At 41.9% G+C, this 27,156-nt stretch overlaps 1 protein-coding gene across 1 annotated transcript; it reads left to right on the forward strand.

Annotated features, from left to right (window-relative positions):
- On the forward strand, positions 1 to 26,110 carry LOC126627156 (uncharacterized). The gene is made up of 2 exons (XM_050296582.1): positions 1 to 56; positions 25,550 to 26,110. The coding sequence occupies exons 1-2, from the start codon at positions 16 to 18 to the stop codon at positions 25,989 to 25,991; spliced, it is 483 nt and encodes a 160-aa protein (XP_050152539.1). The 5' UTR covers positions 1 to 15; the 3' UTR covers positions 25,992 to 26,110.
- Positions 26,111 to 27,156: the final 1,046 nt, after the last annotated feature.

Raw genomic sequence — 27,156 nt, forward strand, 5'->3', positions numbered from 1 at the left:
TTGCTGTTAGCAACCATGGCGACGACCCTGTTGACCACAAGTCAAGGCATGGACAACTCCACCCCCACCGATACTAGCAGCCCATCCTTCACCTTGTGCAACGATGGTGGCCTGAATTGTAGATGCAAATTTCCACCTTCTTCTTCTTAGACGAAAAAGCACCTGCAAAAAAATTAACACCTTAGGTCAAGGCTAAGAGCCTCACACGCCCTTGATGAATGGGGGGCTTGGTCGAAGAACCTTTGATGCCAAAGTTAAAATTTGAAATAGAAATGTTTATAGAAATTTGGAGAATTTTAGAAGAGAATTAGACTTAGGTTTTTGGAGAAATGAGCGGGTATATATAAGGGTGTGGTCGGTCCTATTTGGAGAAATAAGGATCGGCCACTTATGGTGGTGATTTAAGTGTAATTGATTAATTAATTAGCTAATAAATCCTAATTTGAAAAGAATAATTTGGAGGTTACCTTATGGGGAGGATTTGACGAGGATTGATGAAAAAGGTTTTGAATAAATTCCATGTTGATCACCTTTGACCTTGATTGAGCCGTTATTGTCCGTTGCATGCGCGTGGAAGTCCCGGTGTGCCTTAAAGGTAATTTTGTTTTTATAACCCAAAAGTCCACGTGTCGCCTCCATATTTTTCTTGATTGTTTTTTGCTTCAAAAATGCCCCCACACCTATTGGGCTGCTTGTAGGAAAGGGCAGAAGGTGTATAGATCTTCTCTTTTTTAGGAAACATAGGATTGTTTCCTATTTTGATGTAGATTCCCTCTTCAATTGGAAATTAGATCCTTCTAGGAAAGGGAAATAAATTACTTCTAAAGTCTGTTTAAGTCTACCTTAAGTAGATTATTAAATCAACTTCAGAGAGCAATTTATTCTACTCTACAAGAGAGAGAAAGTTTGAGGATATTTGTTCCCTCTCCCCTAGCAATCTTCTACACTTGCCCGTGCAAATGACCGTATTTCGTTGCTTTCTTCGTCTTCATGCCGCACCAAGGTAAGAAAAACTGATTTTTCCTTGTCTTCGTAATTTTCAGGAGCTTCGGGGCTTGAAATTTGGCTCGATGGGGGTTGAGGATATGTGAAAAATTGGTTGGAGGAGGCCACGACATAGCTATCGTGGGTGGTTGGCTGTCATTGGCTTAATGTGGCGGCGTGGACCGCGGGGTTAAGCCTGACGTGGGCCAGGTGTGTGAGGCATTAGGGCGTTAAAATTGGGTTGCTGGGCTTGGGCTCGTGCGGGAAAGGAGATAGAGAGAGGAAGACGCGGGGGCGTCAGCCCCCTCTATTCAGATTGGGCCGCTAGGCTTAGACCCATGCTAGCATGGTGGTTGGGCTGAGAAGGGGTGAGCCTCTTTTTCGTTATTTTTTTTTAATGCTGGGCTCGGGCCCGTGCATGAGAGGAGAGAGAGATAGAGATGCGGGTTGCTAAGCTTGGCCTGTTGGAATTGTCTTGGGCTGAGGAGTCTATCACGTCGAGCCCTTCATTTTTCTCTTTTATTTTAATTTTTTTATGCAGCCGTCTAATGAATTTTCCATGTGTCTTTGTAGAATTTCTTCAAGCATGTCTTCTTCAAGTCACAAAAGTGATGACAGTGTACCACCGTTGTATCATGAAGGTAGGTCCTTAAGTAAGTTGGGCTATTTCAAGGTTGCTCACTTCAAAATTAGCTCCGATGACTCGTTTAAAGACTTTATTTAGGCTTATAGGCATGCCATTCCGTCGCGGGTGCACGTGAAGTGTGTCAAGGAAGGTAGCCGTTGTGAGTCATGTAGTGGGGCTTAGAAAGCTATCAAATTTCACCCCTACTACTTTTTGTTGAGATTTACTTTTTCTATGTTGTGTATTTCCAAGTGGTGCTTTGCTCTATGAAGTGTGCCTTTGCTCAATGTTCTCCTAATGCGGTCCGCGTGATGGTGGGATTCTTCAATCTAAGCTAATTTTTTTTACTTAGATTTGAACGTCAACGAGTTTTGGTACTTCTTCGACATAGGCCACATTGAAGGGGTTGTGCAGCTGTGTTCTCATTATAGGCTTTTTGATCACTCGAGTAAGGGAGATGATGACTCAGTCAAGGAGACTTTGGAGATAAATGGATAATGAGAGTCTGATTTTTCTTTCGAGCTACGCGTTCCGACGGTTTTTATTTTCGGTAAGTAGACTACTTAATCCTTCAGCTGCTTTACACTTTTGTTAAGCTACTTTCTGATTTACTAATTGTCTTCCTCTGTTCTTGTAGATTTGGAATTCAGCTTGACTCCTAAGACTTCTCCAGATATGAAGAACGTGCATGTTGCACTAGGTTTCCCTTTTGAATACTGTGAGTGGCATTGACTGCTAGGTCATCTTCGTAAGGAGAAAGATGGGCTGTTCCCGAGAGAGAAGGTACATCGGATCAAGGCGGAGGCACTAGCTCGCCCGATCACCGATGTGGAGCCTGCTGTAAATGAAGATGGGAAAAAGAGATTATCCCTGCTTGCTCAAGAGATGCCGGTTGAGAAAAGCCAAAGATTTCTTTTGCTGTTCGAAAGGGTTCGTCGGCTGCCCCTAGGCTTGTGATTGACTTGACTTCTTCCAAGGGTGAGAAAGATGAAGTTGCTAGATCTGTGTCAATTACACTTGCCATTCCAAAGGTGGCTAGTTCGATTGCTGATATGAATGCTCATCGTAGAAGTTCCGCCGTGCCCCCAATACTAAAGTTTATGCTAAAACGTCCGTCTGGGGCTAAGTCTGGTTTACCATTGGAGATACTTGCTGCTATGAAGAGCAACAAGGTGAACTCGCCTGCTAAAGTGGCGCTAAAACCCACTCTCCTTACTGCTGAGATTGATTTATCTACTGAGAGTAAGGAGACTGCTCATGCGGGCAATTATGAGAAATCAACCAAGCTTGCTCATAGGGAAGCTGCTGAGGTTTATGTGCTCTTAAAACCATATCTGCTTGAAGACATGGATGTGTGTGTTAAGTTTACTGATGGCGTTAAAGGGGTTCTTTGCCAAAGTTCATTTGTGAAACATACGATCGAGTATAGGAAGACTGTTTTGCTTGCCATGATGCAGAAACCGATGATTCTAGTAGCTGAGTCTATGTTCCTTGACTAAGAGGATACCAAGGCTACCAAGGGGGGGTAAAGACTATGGCGGCTGAAGCCTATTTCTCCACCGATAAGGTCAAGAGGTTGGAATCAGAGCTTGCTGCTTTGAAGGGGTTTAATATCTTTGCCCCTACTTCTTTGCAACTTCAGACCGCTCACCAAGAGATCGTAGATTTGAAGACTAGGCTTGAGGCGATCCAAGTTAAGTATAAAAGTGCAGAGAATGAGATCGGGTGTTACATACCTCAGATTCAAGACCTTGAGCGTACCGTCTTTACTACTTACACAAAGGATAAAGAGTTGATCGCTGCTTATAATCAAGTGATCCATTTCAAGAAGGTCGTTGATAGACTTGAACCCCAAGTGTTGGAACTCCAAGGTGCTTTGAAGATCAACGAGAGTTTGAAGAAGGAAGTGGAGGAGCTGCAGCAGGTTCGTGTCAGCCTGTTCAAAGAGAATGAGTAGTTGAAAGGTGATAAAGCTGGGCTAGAGACCTCGCTTGCTTAAAGTTAAGCCGATTCCTACAAGCTAGGTTATGTAAACCATCTATTTGGTAGGTCGTTTGGCTTTGAGTTTGTTGGGAAAGACTTTGAGACCTTTTCTATTTCAACAAAAGACTTTCTTACCTTTACTTTTGAGGCTTCCATTGGTGAAGCGGAGAAGTTGTTGCCCAAGCTGGAGCAGCCAGGGGTGACATGTTGGATGATACTGCTGCTGAGAGCATCGTAGCTGCTGAAGGTGTGGCAATCGAGTAGTCGCGAGATGTCCAAGCTGCTAAAAAGTAGTCTTCTTAGGTAATCAATAGGATTTTCTTTTTTTTCCTTGTTTCTTTTTGCTTTGCTTGAACTCTTTCGGCCTTTGCTAGTTGTTCATCAATTTTGCTAGAAAATTTAATTAACTTGCATCTTTCGCTTTTCTTGATCTTCGTTTCTTTTGTTCATGCCTAACCTTTGACTTCTAAACTAGCGGTAGGCGTGCTACTTTTTAATAAGCAGACAGGCCCACGTAACCTATGCAGCCGTGGGTGTTGGTGTAGAATTTTGCAAAGTTGTTAGCCATAGGGTCGATAATCGGACGCCTTACTTACAAAACTAGACAAGTCTGCGTGACCACTAGGCTGTTAACCTTGGCTTTCTTCAATCTTTTGAGCTATGTGGCTTGCATCACAATGTACTAAAGATTTTTGGGTTATGGAATTCGCTAACCTTTCGTATCAAAAGTACGCGGTTGTATGGAATTTTGTAAGCAAAGGTTTGAGAGAACTCCTTGATTTTATGTAACCAATTCCATAGGTTGCGTAGCAAGTATCACAACACTTTAGGAATTAGTCTAGATCCAAATGATCATTTCGCGCTTGGCAGAGGTGAAGCTTATCGACTGTCTAGCATGTCGGCAGTGGATAAAGCTTCGTATATGCACACTAACTTGTTTAACCTTTCACAAAAATATGCGTTTGTGTAAGTTTAACGCGGCTTACTGCTCGAAGGGCAAGCTGTAGGCAATCTTCTGAAAACCGTAGGCTACCTTAGTGCATTCAGTAGCAGCTTTAGGGTTCCCGGGCAACCGTCCATAAGGCGTACTACGTAATGTGCCGCCTTTATCTCTAGGGCACAGTTCTTTGCAGATTAGGCCAAGAGACTCAAAATCCTTTAGTTAGCTAAGCCTTGAAAAAGACCATTATGGCTACTTCTAAGAATCATAGCGCAAGTCATCGTGCACCTAGTTATACTAGGGCAACCCGACTTATCCACGTCTAGATATTCGGAGTGTAGAGTTTTATCCTTATGCGTTGGAGAGCGGACCCATGTGGTTGTCGGGGAATTGGTTTACCCTTTTTCACTGGAGAGCATGGTTGGTCCCTCGGAGGGCTCAATTCTTACGATGAGTCACTAAGAAGGGCGTAATCTTTTTTTGAAGTGCAAAAGTGATTAGTTGTTGTAAGCATGCAGTTGAGCCAAGTTGTAAATTACTTTTCAATTCCTCATTGAAAAAAGAGTGAAACGAACGAAAACTTAGTTGTAAAGTAGAAACTGCATAACAACTGGATAATCATCGACTCGCGAGATGGTGCTTGCTGAAATGCTTGAGCCTTCGGGTTTTGATGTAGCGGGAGGTCATGCATGGTACTTAGATGGGATCCATTTTTTTGGAACCTTCTCTTCGAGCGGTGATGAAGGCTTTTCTTAAGACTAGATCTCCGGGCTGGAACTGCTGGATCTTGGCCCTTTTGTTATAGTTAAAGGTGAGTTGCTGCTGGTAAGTTGAAATATGGGTGATGACCCTTTCGCGTTTCTCCTCTGCCAGATCTAGATTCATAGCCATCTCATTTTCATTTTGCTCGACGTTTGGCAGTAAAGTGCTGATACTTGGCACGATAACATTGGGATGAATGATTTCTTCTGAACTAAATGCCAAAGTGAAATGAGTCTCACCAGTTGTGTGATACGCCCAAATGCATCTGGGGAGTTCGTCTGGCCATTTTCCTTTTTTGTCGGAGAGGGATTTCTTGAGGCAATCAAGGATCGTCTTGTTGGATGCTTTAGCATGCCCATTGCCTTGAGAATACCTCGGTGGAGACATATGCTGCTTGATGCTATATTTTTGGAAGAATTTAGCCAAATCTTTGCCTATGAATTGTGGGCCGTTGTCTGTGATAATGGATTGAGAAATGCCAAATCAGCAAATGATGTTCCTCCATATGAAACACTCTATGTCTGTCTGAGTTGTGGTTGTCATGGGTTATGCTTCTACCCATTTGGTGAAGCAATCGGTTGCCACGATCATCATGCCTCTACCCCTAGTAGTGGGCGGCATCGATCCTACCAAGTCGATTGCCCACTACATGAACGACCAAGGACTCGTCTGTGGGTGTATTTTACGAGTAGGCAGTGCTGGTACCGGCTTGTAGCGTTGGAAGATGTCGCATTTTTGTACTAATTCCTTAGCGTCTTGATGCATAGTAGGTCAATAGAAGCCTGCATTAAGAGCCTTCTATGCTAAGGATCGACTTTCGGAGTGATTTCCACAAACTTATTCGTAGATTGAACTTAAAACCTTTAGGTCGTCGGGAGGCGCTAGGCAGAGAGATGTAGACCAGTGTAAGATCTTCATATGAGAATACTGTTTTACATGTAATAGCGTGCTGCATTCGTTTGGAGCTTTCTAGACTTCAAACTTTCCGTGGGGAGTATGCCATTAACCAGATAGTCTATAATCAGACTTCGCCAGTTTGGATTTGTATTAACCTGTTACACCTCGGCTACCGGCTCCGCCTCTATACTTGGCTTGTCTAGATACTCCACTGAAATAAAGCGTTTGAGTTGGTGGTCGAGGGAGGAGCCTAAGCCGGCTAGCGCGTCCGCGTGAGTGTTGTCTGCCCGCGGAACTTGAGTGAGAGTATAAGTATGAAATGCGTCAAGTTGTTTTCGAACTTTATCCAAGTATTGCGCCATTCTTGGATGTTTCGCCATGTACTCCTTATAGTCTGGCTAGTGATTAGTTGAGAATCAGAATGAATTGCTAGCTTTTTCTCCACCAAGTATTTTGCCATTTGGAGGCCTGCTAGTAAGGTCTCTTACTCTGCTTCATTGTTAGGTGCTTTGAAGCCTAGAGTGATCGCCTGCTCGAGCATCGAATTGTCTGGGGTGACTAAGACCACGCCTACTCTCGAACCTTTCCAGTTGGATGCACCGTCGACATGCAAATGCCAGAAGTCTCCATTAGGTGGAGTAGGCACGGCTAAGGTGTGCTCGGCTACCTCCGGGGTGTCGTTGGACTGCTCTCTTGCGTTGCCTAGGCTATATGTGAGGGGTTGAAAAACTAAGCTATATTGACCAAGTTCCAACGCCCATTTCATTACTCGTTGAGAAACATGGAGTCTATGTAGGATTGATCGTAGAGGATATTAAGTTATGACGATGATTGTGTGGCTTGAAAATATGGTCTAAGCTTTCGAGCTGCAACAACTAGTGCCAAAATTAATTTCTCGATCTTCGGGGTATCTAGTTTCCATATCGAGAAGAGCTTTAGAAGTGTAGAATACCGGCAGTTAGGCCCTTAGCTCTTCTCGTTTGAAGGAGGAGCTTATTGCTACTTCGGAGGTTGCCAAGTAAATGTATAAATCCTCTGCTGCTTCCGACTTGGTTAGTAAGGGAAGTGATGTGAGATACTACTTTAGGTCTTGGAAAGCTATTTCGCATTCATCATCCCATTTGTCTCGTTATGCCCTCTTGAAGGCAGCTGCTCATCTGGTCAAGCTTTGGATCTTCCTCAAGGTAGTTGGAGACTTCATCTTTAGGATTGTTCATATTTATTTGGGATGTGCTTCAATTCCTTGTTGGGTTACTAGGTACCCTAAGAATTTGCTTGAAGATACTCTAACTGTGCATTTGGTGGGAATGAGCTTCATCTTGTATCTTCTAAAGATGTTGAAAGTTTCTACCAAGTTGCCGATGTGTTCTGATCGCTGCTTGCCCTTCACCATGATGTCGTGGACATAAACCTCCATGGTTACTCCAATTTGCTTCTTGAACATCATGTTTACTAACCTTTGGTAAGTGGCTCCAGTGTTCTTGAGGGCAAAGGGCATGACATTATAACAGTAGGTGCCTTGCTCGATCATGAATGCAATTTTCTCCTTGTCGGGCTCATACATGGCTATTTGGTTGTAGCTAGTGTGGAGCCAAAAATAATCAAGAAAAATATGGAGGTGATACGTGGATTCTTGGATGAAAAAGACAAAATTACCCTTGAGGCACATCGGGATTCTCACGCGCAAGCAACGGACAATCACGACTTAATCAAGGTCGACAGTGATCAAAATAGGTATTTATTCAAAACCTATTTCATCCATCCTCATCAAATCCTCCCTACAATGTAACCCTCAATTATTCATTCAAATTAGGATTAATTACCTAAATTAATTGATTAATTTCGTAATTAATTAATTAATTAATTTTCTAATTAATTTCCTAATTGATTGCAAGATATTATTAACATAATATCTTTCAATTACACCAAAAAACCACCATAAGTGGTGGGACCTCCTTTCTCTAAATAGGGGCCGGCCACACCCCTATATATAGCCCCTCACTTTCTCTAAAACCTAAGTTCAATTCTCTTATAAAATTCTCCAAATTTCTCTAAACACTTTCTCCCTCGAATTCTAACAATTATCGTGGGTGCGTGAGGCTCTTGGCCTTGACCTTAGGTGTTAATTGTTTTGTAGGTGCCTTTTCATCCAAGAAGGAGAAGGCAGATATTTGCATCCATAAATTGGTGCTTTGAATGAGAGTTTGATTCACACGCTCGAAGAAGACTCTTGCATTCAAAGTTTCTAATTTCTCGTTCATTTGTAGATTTTTCGTACATTCTTATTCCTAGAATTTTTTTTTTAAAATTCTTTGAATAAACGTAAAAGAAAAGTACAATGACTAGAGATTCGGAAACCACGACGAACAAAATTTTCAACATTAAAAAATTTGGACCACGACGAACAAAATTTTCAACACGATGACAAGTGGAGTGGCACCACCTTTACGGGGCACCACCGTGATAACCACTGTGGTAGCAGCCATGGCAGCAACCCTCAAAGAGCCCACTACTCACGGAGAGTAGGCCACCTCACAGCAACAGGCCCAAGCCCGTGTCATAAGGCAGCCAACCCAGATTGAGCAGGCCACGACCCAAAAGGCGCAAGCCTTAAAGGCAACCTAAATTGCTGCCACTTCAGCAGCCCAGGCCCAGACACCAACAGCCGAAGCCTAGCATGCCTAGGCCCATGCCACGGAGCAGCACCAAGCCTAGGCCCACGCCGCATAACAGCTGGCCCAAGCCGTGCAGAGGAGGAAGTAGGCCCAGCACCCAAGCGCACCGCACGCGGAGCAACCCTACGCTAGTGGCCCAATTTGAGATCTAGCCCACTCCTGTGGCCTTCAAAGCAATTGAAGATCGGTTTAACCGTCTTGACTTCATATTTCTGGACCGACGATTGAACTAGGGGTATTTTCACTCTATTTTTCCACAAATTTGACATATCCCAACTTAAATCTCGCCTTCGGAGTCCACTACACCTCCACTACTCAAGGAGATGGATATTGTCCAAGCTATTCCAACCCAAATAGAGATTAACACTTGTCTCGACAAGTTATAAAATTGACAAATGCCCTAGCACAATGGACGACCTTTGTGAATCAGCTTTTACAGCGTATCGAGATGCAATATGCCCTAGATGATGTGTCCTGAAGTAGGATAAGGGCAGACGATGAACCTCTCCAGCAACGTCCTGGTAAATAGCCACTCGACCAGTCACGAATCGAGTATTCTAGCGATGTACACTCCCGACTAGGCCCCCGAGATAGCGTAAACTCTAGTCTTAGCGCGCGGAGGAACGTGCACTTTTGGTTAGGCCCACGGACGAGCATACATTCACGGTTGGGGTCATACTCCGATAATCAACATGAGCAACCTTCCAGGCGAAGTGTTCATTTGCGGTTAGGCCCGCAAAGAGCATCATCCACCTCACATTGAAGTAAGCAGCATGACGGACGGAGAGAAGTAGTCACTCAATCAGGCTCAAGTTCAACCGACACCCTGTGAAGAACTCGCTCGCCTGCTAGAAACGTACCTCATGCACCGCAACTGCGGAATAAATGAGCTGAACACATGGAAGAGCAACTTAGACCAGTAAGTCATGACTAGGGGCAGCCGAGAGATCCGTTACCCAAAGGAAAATTCAAGAAAAAGTCTGACCACTTATTCAAATGTCAAAAAGAACCCAATGGAGTCGTTTTGCAACTATGTGAAAATGTTCAAAACAGAGAAGGCAAAGATAATCGGATGCGACGACTCGATAGCTAGAGCAGCCTTCCAAAAAGAACTCTCAGCAAACCACCCACTGTTCGGAGAATTGATCATGAAAGAAGATCTAACTTTGGCAGACTTTTTTTCTCTGGCAAAGAAGCATGCACTTTGGGACGAAGCTCGCTGATGCACATTCAGGGCAAATCCTAGTGATCTTGAATATGAAGTCGTCCACTGCTCTAAAGGAGATTCAAGGTCTGATTGGATGAGTAGCCGCATCTAAAACAGTAATAAGCTCTACCCTCATATGAGAAGAGTTGGGGGCCCAACTACCTGTATTCCACAGTTCAAATGTTCTCCTCGATGTGGAAACCAGCTACCAAAATTCAAAAGCTAACTTTGGCGACAATTGTTGCAACTCGGAAGCTCAAATTATACCTTCAGAGGCACGCAATCATCTTCATGACTTACTATTCCGCCCAATCCAGACGTGTGACGATAAAGGTGCAGACACTGGCGATGTAAAGTTTTTTTACGAACGCAACAACTCAGCAAAAAAAGGTATGCCCAGGGCAGACGAACACTAGAAGGACACTCGGAAGCAGTTGAGCACCACTTCTTACTGCGCGTCACACGACCCCAGTCGACCCTTGCTCCATAATTCAGCTCTAAAGTGGCCCGATACCGGCAGTTGAGCATCTCCTACTATGTGTAACATGGCCCTAGCTCCACAGCTCCTTACCGAGCCTACACGCCTAGCCTAGGTGACACAACAGAATGACCCAACGAAGCTCCAAAGGCAGCCGAGCACACTCTAGCCACGCCTACTTCACTCGATGAATATTTCTAGCATTTGCAAGTTGGCGACGCATCCAACTACAAGGCCTCGGGAGCAGGCTTGGCCTTTGTCACCCCAGATGGTTCGATGCTCGAGTAGGCAATCACTCTAGGTTTCAAAGCATCCAACAACGAAGCAGAGTACGAAGCCCTATTGGCAAACCTCCAAAGGGCAAAAGACTTGGTGGTGAAAAAGCTTGTAATTCATTCCGATTCCCAGCTAATCACCAGTCATACTACTGGGGAGTATACGGCAAAACATCCAAGGATGGCATAATACTTAGAGAAAGTACTCAAGCAGCTTGAGGCATTTTAGACTTACACCCTCACTCAAGTTTCGTGGGCAGACAACACCTACATGGACGCATTGGCCGACCTAGGCTTTGCCCTCGACCCTCAACACTCTATCTCGATGGGGTATTTAGACAAGCCATGCATAGATACGGAGTTGGCAGCCCAAGTGTCACATATTAGTATAACTCCAAACTGGCAAAGTTATATTATAGACTACCTAGTCAACGACACACTCATCACAAAAAGGTTGGAGTTTAGAAAGCTCTAAATAAAAATAGCACGCTACTACATGTGGAAAGGCATTATCGCTCGAAGATCCTACACTAGACCATATCTTCATTGCCTAGTGCCTCCTGATGGCCTAAAGGTTCTAAGCTCAATCCACGAAGGCGTTTGTGGAAATTACACCGGAGGCCGATCTTTAGGGTAGAGGGCTCTTAACGCAAGCTACTACTGGCCTACCATGCATCAAGATGTTAAGGAGTTAGTAGAAAAGTGCGTCCGTTACCAACGCTACATGTCGGTACTAGCACTGTCTGCCAGCAAGCTACACTTACAAGCAAGTTCTTGGCCATTCATGCAATGGGCAATCAACTTGGTAAAGCCAATGCCACCCGTTACTGGGGACAGATGCATGATGATTGTGGCAACCGATTACTTTACCAAAGGGGTAGAAGCAGAACCTATGACAACCACGACTCAGGCGGACATAAAGCGCTTCATATGGAGTAACATTATTTATCGATTTGGCATCCCCAACCCATTTTCACTGACAACGGCCTGTTATTTATGGGCGAAGATTTGGTGAAGTTCTTCCAAAAGTATGACATCTAGCAGCACATGTCCACGTCGAGATATCCTCAAAGTAATGGGTAGGCCGAAACATCCAACAAGAAGATTATCGACGGCCTCAAGAAATCCCTCTCTGACAAGAAGGGAAAGTGGCCAGACGAACTCCCCAAATTTCTATGGGCATATCGCATGACCAAAAGACGAGCCATCAATTAGACTCATTTCTTTTTGGCATTTGGTTCAGAAGCAATCATTCCTCCCAAATTTCATCGTGCCAAGTATCAGCACTCTACTGCCAAGCATTGAGCAGAACAGTAAGGAGATGGCCATAACTTAAATCTGGCAGAGGAGAAGCATGAGCAGACAATCACCCATATCACAGCCTACCACCAGCAGCTTATCTCCATCTACAACAAAAGGGCCAAGATTCGATAGTTCCAACCCGGAGATCTAGTCCTAAGAAAAGTCTTCATCACTACTTGTAGAGAAGGCTCTAAAAAGATGGATCCCATATGGGAAGGTCAGTACAAGATCAGGAAAGTAGGCGGTAAGGGTAGTTACACCCTTGCCACCATGAACGACAAAGAGATCAAAAAGCAGTGGAACGCCTACAATATGATGAAGTATCATGTGTGACCTTCCACCACATCAAAGCCCAAAGACTCAAGCAGCTCGACGGGCGCCATCTTGCAAGCTGAAGACTAGTCAATTGTTATACAATTCCTACCTTACAACTAAGTTCTCGTTCGTTTCACTTATTTTTCAATAATGAATTCGGAAGTAATCTACAACTTGGATCGGCTGCATGCTTACAACAATTGATCAATCTTGCACTTCAAAAGAAGACTGCGCCCTTCTTAGAGACTCATCACAAGATTGCACCCCCCGAGGGACCAACCATACTCTTCAGTGGGATAGGGTAAACCAATTCCCCGACAACTATCTGGGTCTGCTATCCAGTACGAGAGGGTAAACCAATTTACCGACACCCACATGGGTCTACTCTCAAAAGTGGAAGGATAAACTTACACTCTGAATATCTAGACGTGGATGAGCCGGGCTGTTTTGGTATAATTAGGTGCACGATGGCTTACGCCAGAATTCCTAGAAGTAGCCACAATGGACTTTTTCAATGTTTAGCTAACTGAATGATTTTGGGCCTCTTGGCCTAATCCGCAGGGAACTGAGCCTCAAAGATGGATGAGGCACATTACACAGTACGACCCATGGACAACTACCTTGGAACCCTAAAGCTGCTACTGAGTGCACTAAGGTAGCCTACGATTTCTAGAAAATTGCCTACGGCTTGCCCTTCGAGTAGTAAGGCCGCATTAGACTTATGCCACTGCACATTCTTGTGAAAGGTTAAACAAGCTAGCATGTATATACAAAGCTTTATTCACTGCCAACATGCTATGCAGTCGATAAGCTTCATCTCTGCCAAGCACGGCATGATCAATTAGATCTACACTAATTCCTAATGTGTTGTGATACTTGCTATGCAACCCACAAAATTGGTTAGATAAAGAGAAAGAAGTTCTCTCGAACCTTTACTTATGAAATTCCTTACAACCACGTACTTTTGATATGAATGGATAGCGAATTTCATGACCCAAAAATCTTTAGTATGTTGTGATGCAGGCCACATAACTCAAAGGATTAAAGAAAGCCAAGGTTAATAACCAAGTGGTCACGCGGACGAGTCTGCTTCTGTAAGTAAGGCGTCTAGCTGCCGACCCTATAGTTAACAACCTTGCAAAAGTTCTACACCAATACCTATGGCTGCATAGGCTACCCAAGCCTATCTGCTTATAAAAAAAACAGCACGCCTGCCCCTGGTCTAAAATTCAAAGGTTGGGCGTTAACAAAAGAAGCGAAGATGAAGAAAAATGAAGGAATCAAGTTTATTAAATTTTCTAGCAAAATTGATACACGACTAGCGAAGACCGAAGGAGTTCAAGTAAAGCAAAAAGCAACAATTAAAACAAAGAAAATCCTAAAGGCTACTTAGAAGACTACCCTTCAGTAACTTGGACATCCTACCACTACTTGGCCGCCACACCTTCAGCAGCCGCAACTCTCCCAGCAGCGGCATCATTCAGAACTTTACCTTTGGTTGCTCCCGCTTGGGCATCAACCTCTCCGACTACTTCACCAATGGGGTCCTTAAAAGTAAAGGCAAGCAAGTCTTCCAGAGAAATAGAGAAGGTCTCGAAACCTCGAGCCCAGCCTTTTCACCATTCAGCCATTCGTTCTCCTCGAGCACACCAACACGGACGCACTGCAGCTCATCCGCTTCCTTCTTCATACTTTTGTTCATCTTTAGTACACATTAGAGTTCCAACATTTGAGGTTTAAGCCTATCAACGACCTTCTTGAAGTGGATCACTCAGTTATAAGCAACAATCAACTCTTCATCCTTTGCATAAGTAGTGGAACGAAGCTCAAAAATGGCACATTCAAGATCTTAAGTATGAGGTATGTAACATCTAATCTCATTCTTTGCACTTTCATACTTAACTTGGATCGCATCAAGCCTAGGCTTTAAGTCAACGATCTCTTAGCAAGCGGTCTCAAGCTACAGAGAAGTGGGGTCAAAGATATTAAACCCCTTCAAAACGACAAGCTCAGATTCCAACCTTATGATATTCTCGGTAGAAGAATAAGCTTCAGTTACTATAGCCTTTGCCACCTCCTTGCCAGCCATGGTATCGTTTTGGTCAATAGGCATAGACGTCTTCTGCATCATGGCAAGTAGGGCAGTCATCCTATACTCGGTCGTATGTTTCGCAAAGGAACTTGGGCAAACAACCCCTTTAACCCCATTGACAAACTTGGCACATAGGGGTCCATGTCGTCAAGCATATCTGGCTTCAAAAGCGCACAGATCTCAGCAGCTTCCCCAAAAGCAGGTTTAGTGGATTTCTTACAAGTGCCCACACGAGTAGTCTCCTCATTCCCAGCAGGCGAATCAGTCTCAGCAGCATGGGGAGTAGGCCTTGGCGTCACTTTAGCAGCAGAGTCCACTTTATTGCTCTTCATATTAGCAAGCCTCTCTAAAGATGAACCAGACTTAGCTCCCAACGGACGCCTTAGCACTGGTTTCAGCAATGGAGGCACGATGGAGCCTCTATGTTGAGCAATCCTATCAACAATTGAACTAGCTATCTTTAACATAGTAGTCATCACTGGCTCAGATCTAGTAACCCCATCTTTCGTTCCCTTGGAATAAGTCAAGTCAATCACAAGCCTGGGGGTAATCGGCGAACCCTCGCAAGCAGCGAAAGAAGTCTTTGGTTTTTTCTCAGTCGGCATCTCTTGAGCATGTAGGGAAGATCTCTTTTTCCTACCTTTATTCATAGCAAGCTCCACTACAGCGATCGAACGAGGCAACGCCTAGATTCACTTTATCTCATCTCTCGGGGGCAGCCCATATTTCTCCTAGCAAAGAGGATTAAGCATCCAACACCATTCACGATACTCGGTAAGGGAGCTCAATCCATGATGGCTTTTCCCTCATTTTTTCTCTCAGACCAGCATGCAGGAAGCCTGCTGTAGACATGTAAATTTCGTTGCATATAAATGATGCATCACAAGGCTCCACGTGGCATATAACTCATCACAAATGGACAAGTCACCAATGACATATGGCACAAATCAAGCAAAGGAAATGTAAAACATTCCCAAAATTCGGCAAAAGAGAGAAAATCCCCCTTGAAATCAGTAAAGGGTCCAAAATCTCTCAAAACCGGAAAGAAAGCCAAAGCATCTTCACAAAACAAGCAAGAATTAAAGATTACTCACAAAGTAGGCAACAAGGCTTATAAATTTTGACCAATATGAAGAAGGTGGCTGAAATTAAGACACAAAACATGCCTAAATTCTCCCATGGACAAATCAAGACACAAATCAAAGCTAAATCTATCCAAAGGCAAGCTTGAGAAGTCTATAAATACAAAGACCCAAGACATACAAATGGGTCAAAAATTCTACATTCAGAAGAACCTCTGCCAAATCTTTGAAGACTAATACGCTGCCAAAGCTTTCTTCAAAGAACGTACAACCAAAGCTGAAACTTTTTTTCGACAAAAGTTGAAGCATTCCCTTGAATAATCAACAAGCACTTATGTCGATTCCTTCAAGATTTTGTTGCAAGCTCAAAACTTGTAACGACATTCAATTCAAGATCGAGTCACCAAAACCCTTGAATCATTGAAATCGCACATCAACATCATCTTTGCCGCAACTTTGAGGTGAAGACCATCCACGCATTGTTTCAAGCTCAAAACTTAAAGCAATCGTTTAATCGTTCATCCGAGATCAAGTCATCACGACCCTTGAATTAACAACCTACTTATCTACATCAAATTTGAAGACTGAATCAGAGGAAAATTGTAAACAGAGATTGTAACCTTACAAATTCATCAATTCAAATATACTTTGTACACATGTTCTTGTTTCATTCGATACAGAATTTTCATGTTTACACTTGCATGCCCAACATTCCAGTAGCCCATGAGGCCCACGATCTCATCATTGCTCTCAATCTTCGGCATGGCCCACGTCAAGTCCAAAAGCCCAAAAGACATGAGCCATGTGGCTCAGCTATCATTGCACCCTAACGCCTTGATCCACGACCCCAACTGCATAGCTGCCCTTGGCTTTAGCCAAACCGAGCAACCCAAGTAGTGGTCCTTGCCACAACACCTCCTAAGTTCATGCCGAGCTGACTCTTGGCCTTTGCCAACCGACGTGCCGCACCGCCCCGACGGCTGCTCCTTTGCAGCACTATCCAAGAAGAAGACAAGAAAAATTATTTTTTTTTCTTATCTCGGTGCTGCGCGGAGAAGACAAAGAAAGCAACGAAAGATGGTCCTTTGCACGAGCAAGTGTAGAAGATTGCTAAGATAGAGGAAACAAATATCATCTAGCTTTCTCTCTCTTGCAGGGCATAATAAATTGCTCTCTAAAGTTGATTTAATCATCTACTTAAGGTAGACTTAAATAGACTTTGGAAGTGATTTATTTCCCTTTCCTTTAAGGATCTAATTTCTAATTAAAGAGGGAATCTACGTCAAAATAGGAAACAAACATATGTTTCCTAAAGAAATAAGATCTCTACACTTGCTGCCATTTCCTACGAGCAGCCTAATAGGTGTGGGGGCATATGTGGAGCAAAAAATAATCAAGAAAAATGTGGAAGCGACATGTGGATTCTTGGTTAAAAAGACAAAATTACCCTTGAGGTACATCGGGACTCCTACGTGCAAGCAACGGACAATCACGACTTAATCAAGGTCAAAAGTGATCAAATAGGCATTTATTCAAAAAATATTCCATCCATCCTCATCAAATCATCCCCACAAGGTAACCGCCAATTATTCATTCAAATTAGGATTAATTAGCTTGTCAATTTTCACTTCGATGATCGCCACCGGCTTGGGTGCAAAATGTATTCTCATTTGGATCACCAATTTGGCAGTAGGGTCGACGTGCAGCTTGTGGCAAGCTATCTCGGGGACGATGTCGAGCATGTCAGAAGGTGACCATACAAAGATGTCATGATTTTCTTTAAGGAAAACCGTAAGTTCTTCATTTTCTTTCGGCCTCAAACGTGAGCTGATTCTAGCAGTCTTCTCCTGCTGCTGGGATCAAGAATGATGTGTTTGGCGCCCTCTTTGGGTTTCCATCCTATCTCGTCTGCTAGCGCATTGGTTTGGACTCCATCTTCTTGATCTGCTTGCTGTAATTGATATTTGGTAGCTTCATCGTCCCTTTGGACCTCGGTAGCCTCTATAGGGGTAAAGGTCTTCTTTCTTGACTCTTCAGTACTTGCATAGTGCATCGTCGAGATACCGCTTGGTTATACTTTATTTCTCCTACTCCTCCTCCAGGGGTGTGGAATCAGATTTTTTGGTACTTAACGAAAGTGACGGCGTCCAGCTTTATCAGCGAAGGTCACCTTAGAATCCCATTGTAGGGAGACAGATCGCTTACTATCATGAACGTCTGCTTTAAGATAACTTGTGGAGTTTTCACGTCAAGTGTGATGTGGCTGATGACAGTCGAGGTATGTCTATTGAATCCGATGAATACCTCCGCTCGACGTATGATTGTGTTTTCTAAGCCCACCTTCTGAATTACTGAGAGCTTAAGTAGGTTGACCCCACTTTCGTTATCAACAATCATTATGTCGACTATGGCATGGGCCAATTGGACATATACTACCAGTGCGTCGTCGTGCGGGGAAATCAATGCCTTAGGCATCCTGCTCGGTGAAGCCAACGATGCGTCTAGGTTGGGTATCAACTGCTTAGACCTGTGAGACTAGTAGAGCATGTTAGATCTTCCTCTTCTTTGAATTGTTGGTGGCCCCCAAGTGCTTAGATTCGACGAAGAAGCTGTTAATCTGAATCATCTTGTTAGGCAGTTCTTCGTTGACATCCACGTTCCTTTTAAGCTGCGCAGTCGGCTTGTCCAAGTATCTATCAAATTGCCTTCTTTCACGAACTTCTCTAGGTAGTTCTTCCAAGTGCAGCAGTCGTCAGTTATGTGACTGGGACCTCGATAGAATGCGCAGTATTTGGTGTGATCCAACTTGGAAGTATCTCCCTTTGATTGCTTTTACAGCTTGAACCATGGTTCACTCTTGATGTCGCGGAGGATTTGGTGAATCGGGATTGAGAACTTAGAGTAGTTCTTGGACGCCAAGCCTTCTTTAGTCGTGGGTCGATCCCTACGCTTGGCCTCCTACCTGCTTTTGCTGTACTATTTCATGTTCTCATTCTTTTGAACCACTGTCGACTTTTTTCAAGGCTGCTCGGGTACCCTGTCTGCTCACCGAGCCTTATCCTAAAATGCATGCTTCTCTGCTAGAACGAAAGAGTCTACCATAGTTAAATCTTCTTTCATGATCAATTCTCCAAATAGTAGGTGGCCTACTAGGAGTCATTTTTGGAAAGTTGCGCTTGCTATCGAGTCGTCGCATCCGACTATCTTTGCCTTCTTTGCTTTGAACCTTTTCACGTAGTTACGGAACGACTCATATGGGTTCTTCTTCATGTTAAACAAGTGGTCGAGCTTCTTCTTGATTGAGCGGTAGGACGAATATTCTTTGGTGAAAACCAAAGAAAGATCATCGAAACTCCAAATGGGTTGTGGCAACAAGGTGTGGAACCAATCTTCCCCCTCGCCTTGCAAAGTGGTGGCGAATATCTTGCATATAAGGGCATCATTGTTCCAATAAAAGACCATCATGTTTCGGTAGTGCTTTAAGTGTCTCTCCAGATCTTCATCTCTTTTGAAGGATGTGAAATGTGGCATGTTGAACTTGCGTAGAGGCTCTGCCTGCTTAATCTTATCCACGAATGGTGACCTGCTCATGTTAGTCATATCATGTCGTAACGCCGACCTTGTTGCATTGGAAATCACACAATCGCTCGGTTAAGAGCCTATCTACTTCTTCTTGAATTTGCCTTTGTTGGGGTAGCTGCAGTGCCTGTGGTATGTTGCTAACAGGCGATTGAATTCCTTATAGGCTGCCGGTTGAACTTGAGCCCCTGATTGAGTGATTGTTTCTCTCCGTCTGTCATGCTGCCTACTCCGATGTGAGGTGGAAGATGCTCATTGCAAGCCTATCCATGAATGAACACTTCGCATGGAAGGTTGCTCATGTTGATTATCAGAGTAAAGCTCCAACCGTGAGTGTATACTCATCCATGGGCCTAATCAAGATTGCACGGTCCTTCACGCGTTAAGATGGGAGTATACACTATCTCAGAGGCTTAGTCGGAAGTGTACACTGCCGGAATGCTCGGTTCATGGCTGGTCTAGTGGTTGTTTGTTGGGACATTGCTGGATATTTGCATCTTGGTGTGCTGTAAAAGCTGATTCACCAAGGTTGTTTGCTGCACAATGGCACTTGTCAACTCTATAACTTGTCGAGACAAGTGTTGTTTACCATTTGGGTTGGAAGAGCTTAGACATAATGCATCTCCTTAAGTAGCTGAAGTGTGATAGACTTCGGGCACGAGATTTAAGTTGAGAAATTTCAAATTCGTGGAGAAATGTGATGAAAATGCCCCCAGTTCAATTGTTGACCCAGAAATCTGAAGCCAAGATAATTGAACCGTTCTTGGGCAGGTTTAGGCTGCTTGGGACTCCACGGGAGTAGGCTGGGCCATGGAAGTGGGTTGCTCCATGTGCGGCACACGTGAGAGTTGGCCCTGGGCTAGGCTCAAATACACACTAGGCTCACACCAGGTCGTGGGTTGGGTTGACTCCTCCTAGGCTTGGGCCTACGTGGCTTGGAAAGGCGTGGGGTGCTGGGCCATTTTTGGCATAGCTTAGGCCATACGCTGTGCTTGGGCTCGCGCTGCTGGGGCAATAGCTTGGGTTATTCTCGGCGCCTGGCTTGCTGCCCACCGTGGGCTATGGGTTTGCCAAATGTTGCCACAGTGGTGGCTGCCGTGATGGCCATCGTGGTGGCTGCTATAGTGGTGCTACTCCACTTGTCGCCGTGGTGAGCCTCGTAGATCGTCGTAGTCCAAATCCTTGAACATAAGAAGTTTCGTTTGTCGGAGTTTCCAAATTTCCTGTCATTGTACTTTTCTTTTACATTTTATCAAAGAATTTTTATAAATAAAAATTCCAAGGATAAGAACGTATGAAAAATCTACAAATGAACAAAAAAACAAAAACCTTGAATGCGAGAGTCTTTTACGAGCGTTTGAATCAAGACTCTCAATGAACGCTCCAATTTGTGGATGCAAATTTCCTCCTTCTTCTTAGACGAAAATGCACCTGCAAAACAATTAACACTTTATGTCAAGGCCAAGAGCCTCACACACCCACGATGAATAGGGGGCTTTGGCCAAAGAACCTCAATGCGAAAATTAGAATTTGAAAGAAAAAGTGTTTACAAAAATTTGCAGAATTTTAGAAGAGAATTGGACTTAGGTTTTTGGAGAAATAAGGGGGTATATATAGGGGTGTTAGATCGATTGAATTAAAAAAATATCAAAAGATAGAAATTAACAAGAGATGTGTGAGAAGTAAAAAAGGGTGTGTGGATAACATACCCCTAGAATTATAGCTATTATTTTAGTTAAGGATAATTATAACCAAAAGTTGATGTCAAATACTAATATACCCTTAGACACACTTTTATAATTTTGTATCAAATTAAAAACTAAAAAAATATGCCAAAATAGACGATTAAATCCGCTTTCTACAAGTTCAGAGACAAAAAACATACTGTAATAGTACAATGCATAAAAGAAATGCCAGCTTATAGATAATCATCTTCTTTTTCATGCTAGCTAGATGCCCCAAACTGGTAAAAAAATTTGCTAAATGTAAACGAATCGATGTGTGTGATGTGGGACAGTAAATATATATTGACATGCTCTCCAAGTGGTCTAAGCCATGAGTGTTCACATCTTCCCAGAACAAGTTATTCGGGACTGGATTCGACAACTTCCCTGACCATTTTGAACAACAATAAAAACCTAACAGCAATTTCACAATAAAATAATGAACGATAAATCACTTTTGCTTATCACACACAAATCAAACCAAGAAAATCCATGTGTCCACGGGTCATGCTTTTCTTTGGGAAAAAACGAACCCAGTAGGGATTGGGATAATTTCGATTTGGGTTTTTGGATCTATTTTCAAACTCTCTTCTTTTCTCTCAGTTTCTATTTTACTGGTATGTTAGTATTTTCATATTAATTTTTTTGTTATAATTATCATAAACTTATAAAAGTGGTTATAATTCTATATAAGATCCAAATTTTGGTATTTTGATACTTTTCCTTTTTCACATGCTTAATTTCATAGCCATACAATTTCAGTGGTAAGCTTATCGGGGAAATTTAGAAAATGAATTATATATATGGTATTTGAGTACCAATAATTAATTAATTTATATGGTATTTCAAGAAGTGTTGTTAGGTTGATTTTATATGCAGGCTTTATACCTCTTACACTTATTATTTAGTCATGATTTTATATTCAATTGGTGAGTTTAATGTGTCTTGTGTGAGTTTTTGTAGAAAAAATGATTTGTGAACAAAACAGAGAATTGGAGGTTTAATTTGGAGAAAATCAAAGAATTGCCAAGTGGGTTGGAGCACCGAGCAAGGAATGGAGTGGTGCATTGGACATTAAAGGCATCCCAATTAAGCAACCCAACTAACTAGGCGATGCAGGTTTGGGGATGTGAACCATTCCCACAATGAATTGGAATCAATTCCTTTTTGGTGAAATTAAGAAAAAAATAAAATAAAAGGAGACATAAAAGGGAGGAACCCAGCGCCGCAAGAAAGGGAGGAAAAGGAGGAGATATCTCGCACACACACAAACTTTCAGTTAGAGAACTTCACAGAGGGTTGCAGGTTCCCAGGGCTTATCGCACACAGATATAGAATTGGAGTTTTGGGTTTCTTTATGTTATGGAATACATCCATGTTTGTCATTAGTTTAATCATGAACTAAGTCCTTTTGCTAGGACTAGGGTGTACTCTTATCATGAACATCTAATTCTCGTTATTTTATATTAATCTCAGTTATTTTCCATGTTGAGTAATTGTTATTGTGCTTTATCGTTATCAAATAATTGACCATTATTTGTGTGAAGAACTAAATTATGACTAACATGTTGAGTTTAGTAGATTGCTTCTCATAACAATTACCATGAATTACATAATTGAGTAGACATACTGGTTATGATTGGTGTAGTATTGTGAAATTATCCATTTAGCGTAAAAGGTTTCGATTATCTATATCTGTGGCTAGACATAGCATGGGTGGGTAGATAGTTAGGAACACGGTTAGTATATTCTGACATGAAATATTGACGAATCAAGGGATAATTGCTAGCAACATGGGATTAATTTGATGTTAATATGAATAACGGGATTATATGAGATTGAGAATGAGGAACCTGATGTCCTAGTGTTTCCATATATTAATCTTTTATAATTCATTTACTTTTACTTCGTGATCGATCAAGTGTTATTTTCACTTTCGTTTCGTATCTTTGCATATTTGAATTTGTCAATGTAATCCTTCTTTTATTTACGTCTAGTTTGGTGTCAATCTCAATAGTAAATTTAGGTTAATCCGATCCTTATTTGAACGACTCTACTTATCACTTTATTACTTGGACAATATTGTACACTTGCAATTATCAACAAGTGTCAATGTGCATTACTTTGGGTTCGACCTCGTCGATACTAGGTCATTCAAGGTGCTCGGCAAGGATTGACCTTTGAAATGGTGGTCCGGGGTAGATCAAAGGTTGACAAGGAAGTGAACATGAGAGTTAGGGGAATTTGGTTAGTGTAGACTGGAAGGGCTTCGAGGAGCTCTTGAACTTTTTTCGAGTATCGTATCATCCTCAAGTGCTGTGCATGTACTCAATGGATGTCTGATTGGTGATCAGCGTAGAATCCGAGTTGATGGCCATCTTTTTATACTGATATTTCTTTTGCTAGCCTTGAGCTTGCAAGCAGTTCTTCATACTCTACCTCGTTGTTTGACGTATTGAAATCCAAGCGAGAGTGACTGTTGAAGCATAGATCCATCGGGGTGACTAATACAAGTCTTACACATGTCCCTTTACGTTAGAAGATCTATCTACATGCAAGCGCCACACATCACATGGGTAGTCTGCTTGGTTGAGATTGTCATTTTGGGGTCCTTCGGTTAGGTGTGCTTTGGCCACATGTTGGCCGACCTATGTTGGATGATCATTTATTCCAGGAGTGAACTCCGTTACGAAATCTTCCAGGGCTAAACCTTAATGGCGGTTTGTGGCTGGTGTATGTTGGTTTTGGGTTAAAAAATTTGAAATTTCACAATGATTTTGATCCAACAATTGATCTTTAAACTAATACACACATGTAAATCAAAGGACGGAAGCAAATACAAACATGCAAATCAACCTTCCAAACCAATGGATCTTTAAACTCACTCCTTGGACTAAAAGGAAAGGGAAGAGTGATAAGAAAAACTACCTCTTATAGCACTAATTTGATTTTGAAAAATCAAAGTTGATCATCCTTTGTCGCGATCTCCCTCGCACCAAAGTGATGGTGCCTCTGCTTTCTAACGCCTAGCAGAAATAAGGATGATGGATGCTGAACAACAGAGAGGGCTAGTACTCTCCTGCTATTCTAGGGTTGGTAAAGATGAAGGATGGTGACTTTGGCGAGAGTCAAACTTAAGACCTCTAACTTACAATTGAAGCGAAATATCACTATAGCGAAGTACTAAGGAGCAAGAATGATGGATGTTGAACATGTATATATGCATAAGGTTATTTCTAAGGCAACCCTCACCTACCTCTGTCTCTCTCTCCTATATCCGACCATAAGGCCTTTCAATCCCTTAATTGGGCTCCATCTAACTTGAAGTCAATGACTTGAGTTCTCTAACGGGTGTAGGCCCAATGAGCCCACTTGAATTCAAAAGCATTCCAACGCCCATTTAGAGCGTTCAAGCACCAAAAAATAATTAATTACAATCCCCACATAATTAATCACATTAATTCTTCCTTCATTGAAGAAATGGAACTTTAACGAAAAGCTTCTGGTACTGTTCACTTTAACGAAAAACCACATTTTTACACTAAAAAGTCAATCCTGGTACTATTCACTTTACCCTTTATTTTGTCCTTATCATTAAAACTCAAAGTTTTCAAGCCATTTTCATTAGTTTTCCTTTGAAGAAACTCTATAATCATTGATTCTAAAATAGGGGTGTCATCCGTAAGGTTGTAACCGATAAGGTAGTGAAACGAGGGCCTCACAGGTTATAAACGACACTTAGATATATGTTAGAGTCTCCAATTTAATATAGAATTAAAGGAGAGAATCTTTTGTAATTACGATGCAATGCAATCCCTTTCAATTTTTCGTAATTTGGTTAGGCTATTTCATGTCACTTTGCCTAATTTCCATTGATTCATTTAACTTATATCATTTGGTTAGAGACCTATGAATCATCCCTAAAGAGCATTCTTATTGCAATGTGAAGGTTATAGATTTCTTGTTGTACGCTCATCTACCTCTATGAATAGATTAATGACCTAGACCGTGCACTCGATAACCTCAAGATGTGCGATGCATATCTCATTTCATTGAGCTACCAAAAAAACAACCGATATTTAGAGACTCTATCTAACTCTTCAATAATGTGTTTTGCCAACTTTTTCTCAAAAGTAGAAAATTAAAGAAAGTTCACATGATGAAAAGTAGCAAAATTACTAAGATTTGTAAAGTTAGTATCAATAAATATTAGTTTTCAAACTGCGATGTAAATAACAAATTTGTATTACAAAAGTCACATTAAGAGAAATTGTTGGAGGATAAATTTTAGTGCAGCAAAAATGTGATCCGATACATCAAGTAATATAATAAAAATGATTGAATTTTTTTTTTCAAGTATACTGTATACAACCACTTGTATTCCTTAAAATACCTCTATTGGAGATGCTATTTTTTAAGAATATTAAACGGGTCCACACCAACGAAAGCAGCCTCTCATTGTTCTTGCTCCTGGCTGACTCCTGATCCTTATTAACTAACTGATGACTGATGCTGCTTTCCCCAGAAAAAAGAGAGAAGAAAAAATGGGAATTTCCATTGGCAATTGGCAATTGGCAAATGGGTCACCGTTTAGTAGCCCTGTACAAGCGAAAGCATGAACAACGCCACCACCACCACCGACACCAGCAGCCCATCCTCCACCTGGTGCGACGACCGCGGCGTCATGGACCCGTCTTGCCTTATAGCCCGCGCCGACATGCTGGATGACGTGGACGTGGAGTTCATGATGGACTCAGAAATCAGCCGAAGAATCTTGGCCGGCCATAGTGTATGTTTCACCGGAAAGACCCCGAATAGGGGCCAAGCGGCGTCGTTTGATCGGAAAGGCTTCCCTCCTTGCCACCCCGACTCTAACCGAAATCGGCCTCCACTCCACCACCGAGGTGTGATAAGATGCGCCTTTATCGCGCATGCTACCGCTATTAGTGAATTGACTCCCAAACACGACGTCGTCTCGTCGATCTCATCTGCTTGCTCGTGCTTTTTTTTCTTCTGCAAATGCAATAAGTTTCTCTGCACGCATGTAATGGAAAATCGACTTTGTTATTAGCACTTAATTGTATGAGATTACATATCAAATCATGTATCATTTCCAGATTCAACTGCTTAATTATTAATTACAACTCCAGACGAGCTTATTAATATATCAATTAATTAATTACTTGTCAATTTTATGATCCTAATTTCTATGTTATTTTGATACTTTTCCTTTTTCACATGCTTAATTTCATAGCAAAATTAATTAAAAGGATTTGAAAACTTTGAATTTTAATAATAATGACAAAATAAAAGATAAAGTAAATAGTACCAGATTTGACTTTTTATTGTAAAAATATGATTTTTCGTTAAAATAACTTTTCGTTAAAACTCCATAATTTCATAGCCATGCGATTTCAGTGGTGATCTTATCGGGAAAATTTGGAAAATCAATTATATATTAATATATTTATATGGTATTTGAGTAACGACCCACCGATCCACTAAGTTTCCAAGAACATGATATTAATCATCTGACTGGTATACAGATCCACAAAAACAAAAAAACAAAAACATCTGAGTGGTATCAAAGTCCTGCTCCATTAAAATACTTCCAATAGTGGACTTAAAAGTCATTATATTGGACAAAAGTTGGCATTGGCTATGTTTTGCAAATTATATAAAGAATAATTTCAGTCAGACCAACTATTTAGGATAGATTTTGCAAATTATAAGACGTCTATTTAGTACGGTATTTAGTACGGCATTGGCTATGTTTTGCAAATATATATATATATATATTAAATACGGTATTTGAGTACCAACACATGGACTCAAAAATATAACATCATGACGTTGTATCAAATTCCCATTCCACTAAGATCCTTCCAATAGTGTACTTAAAAGTCATTATCTTGGACTAAAGTTGGCTGTGGTTGTATATGTTTTAAAACTCTCTGCCACCTTATGTTTTTTATACAATATTTTATAATATCGGTACGGAAATTAATGTTAACATGTGAGGTTGCAGAGAGTTCATGGATAGCCCCATTTTGAGAGAGTTTTTAAGCATTTCTCTTAAATTATTATTTAAGTGTTGATTTACGTACTTATTTTTTATAGTCATATATCACATGATTTATAAATTTCGACTAAAACGTCATAAATGATTGAGGTGTGTTGTTCACAGTACATAAAATATTCAGCCAGAGCTGCTTGAGAATTCTTTGCAGATAAAG

Source organism: Malus sylvestris, chromosome 6 (assembly GCF_916048215.2).
Source record: "Malus sylvestris chromosome 6, drMalSylv7.2, whole genome shotgun sequence".
NCBI lineage: Eukaryota > Viridiplantae > Streptophyta > Magnoliopsida > Rosales > Rosaceae > Malus > Malus sylvestris.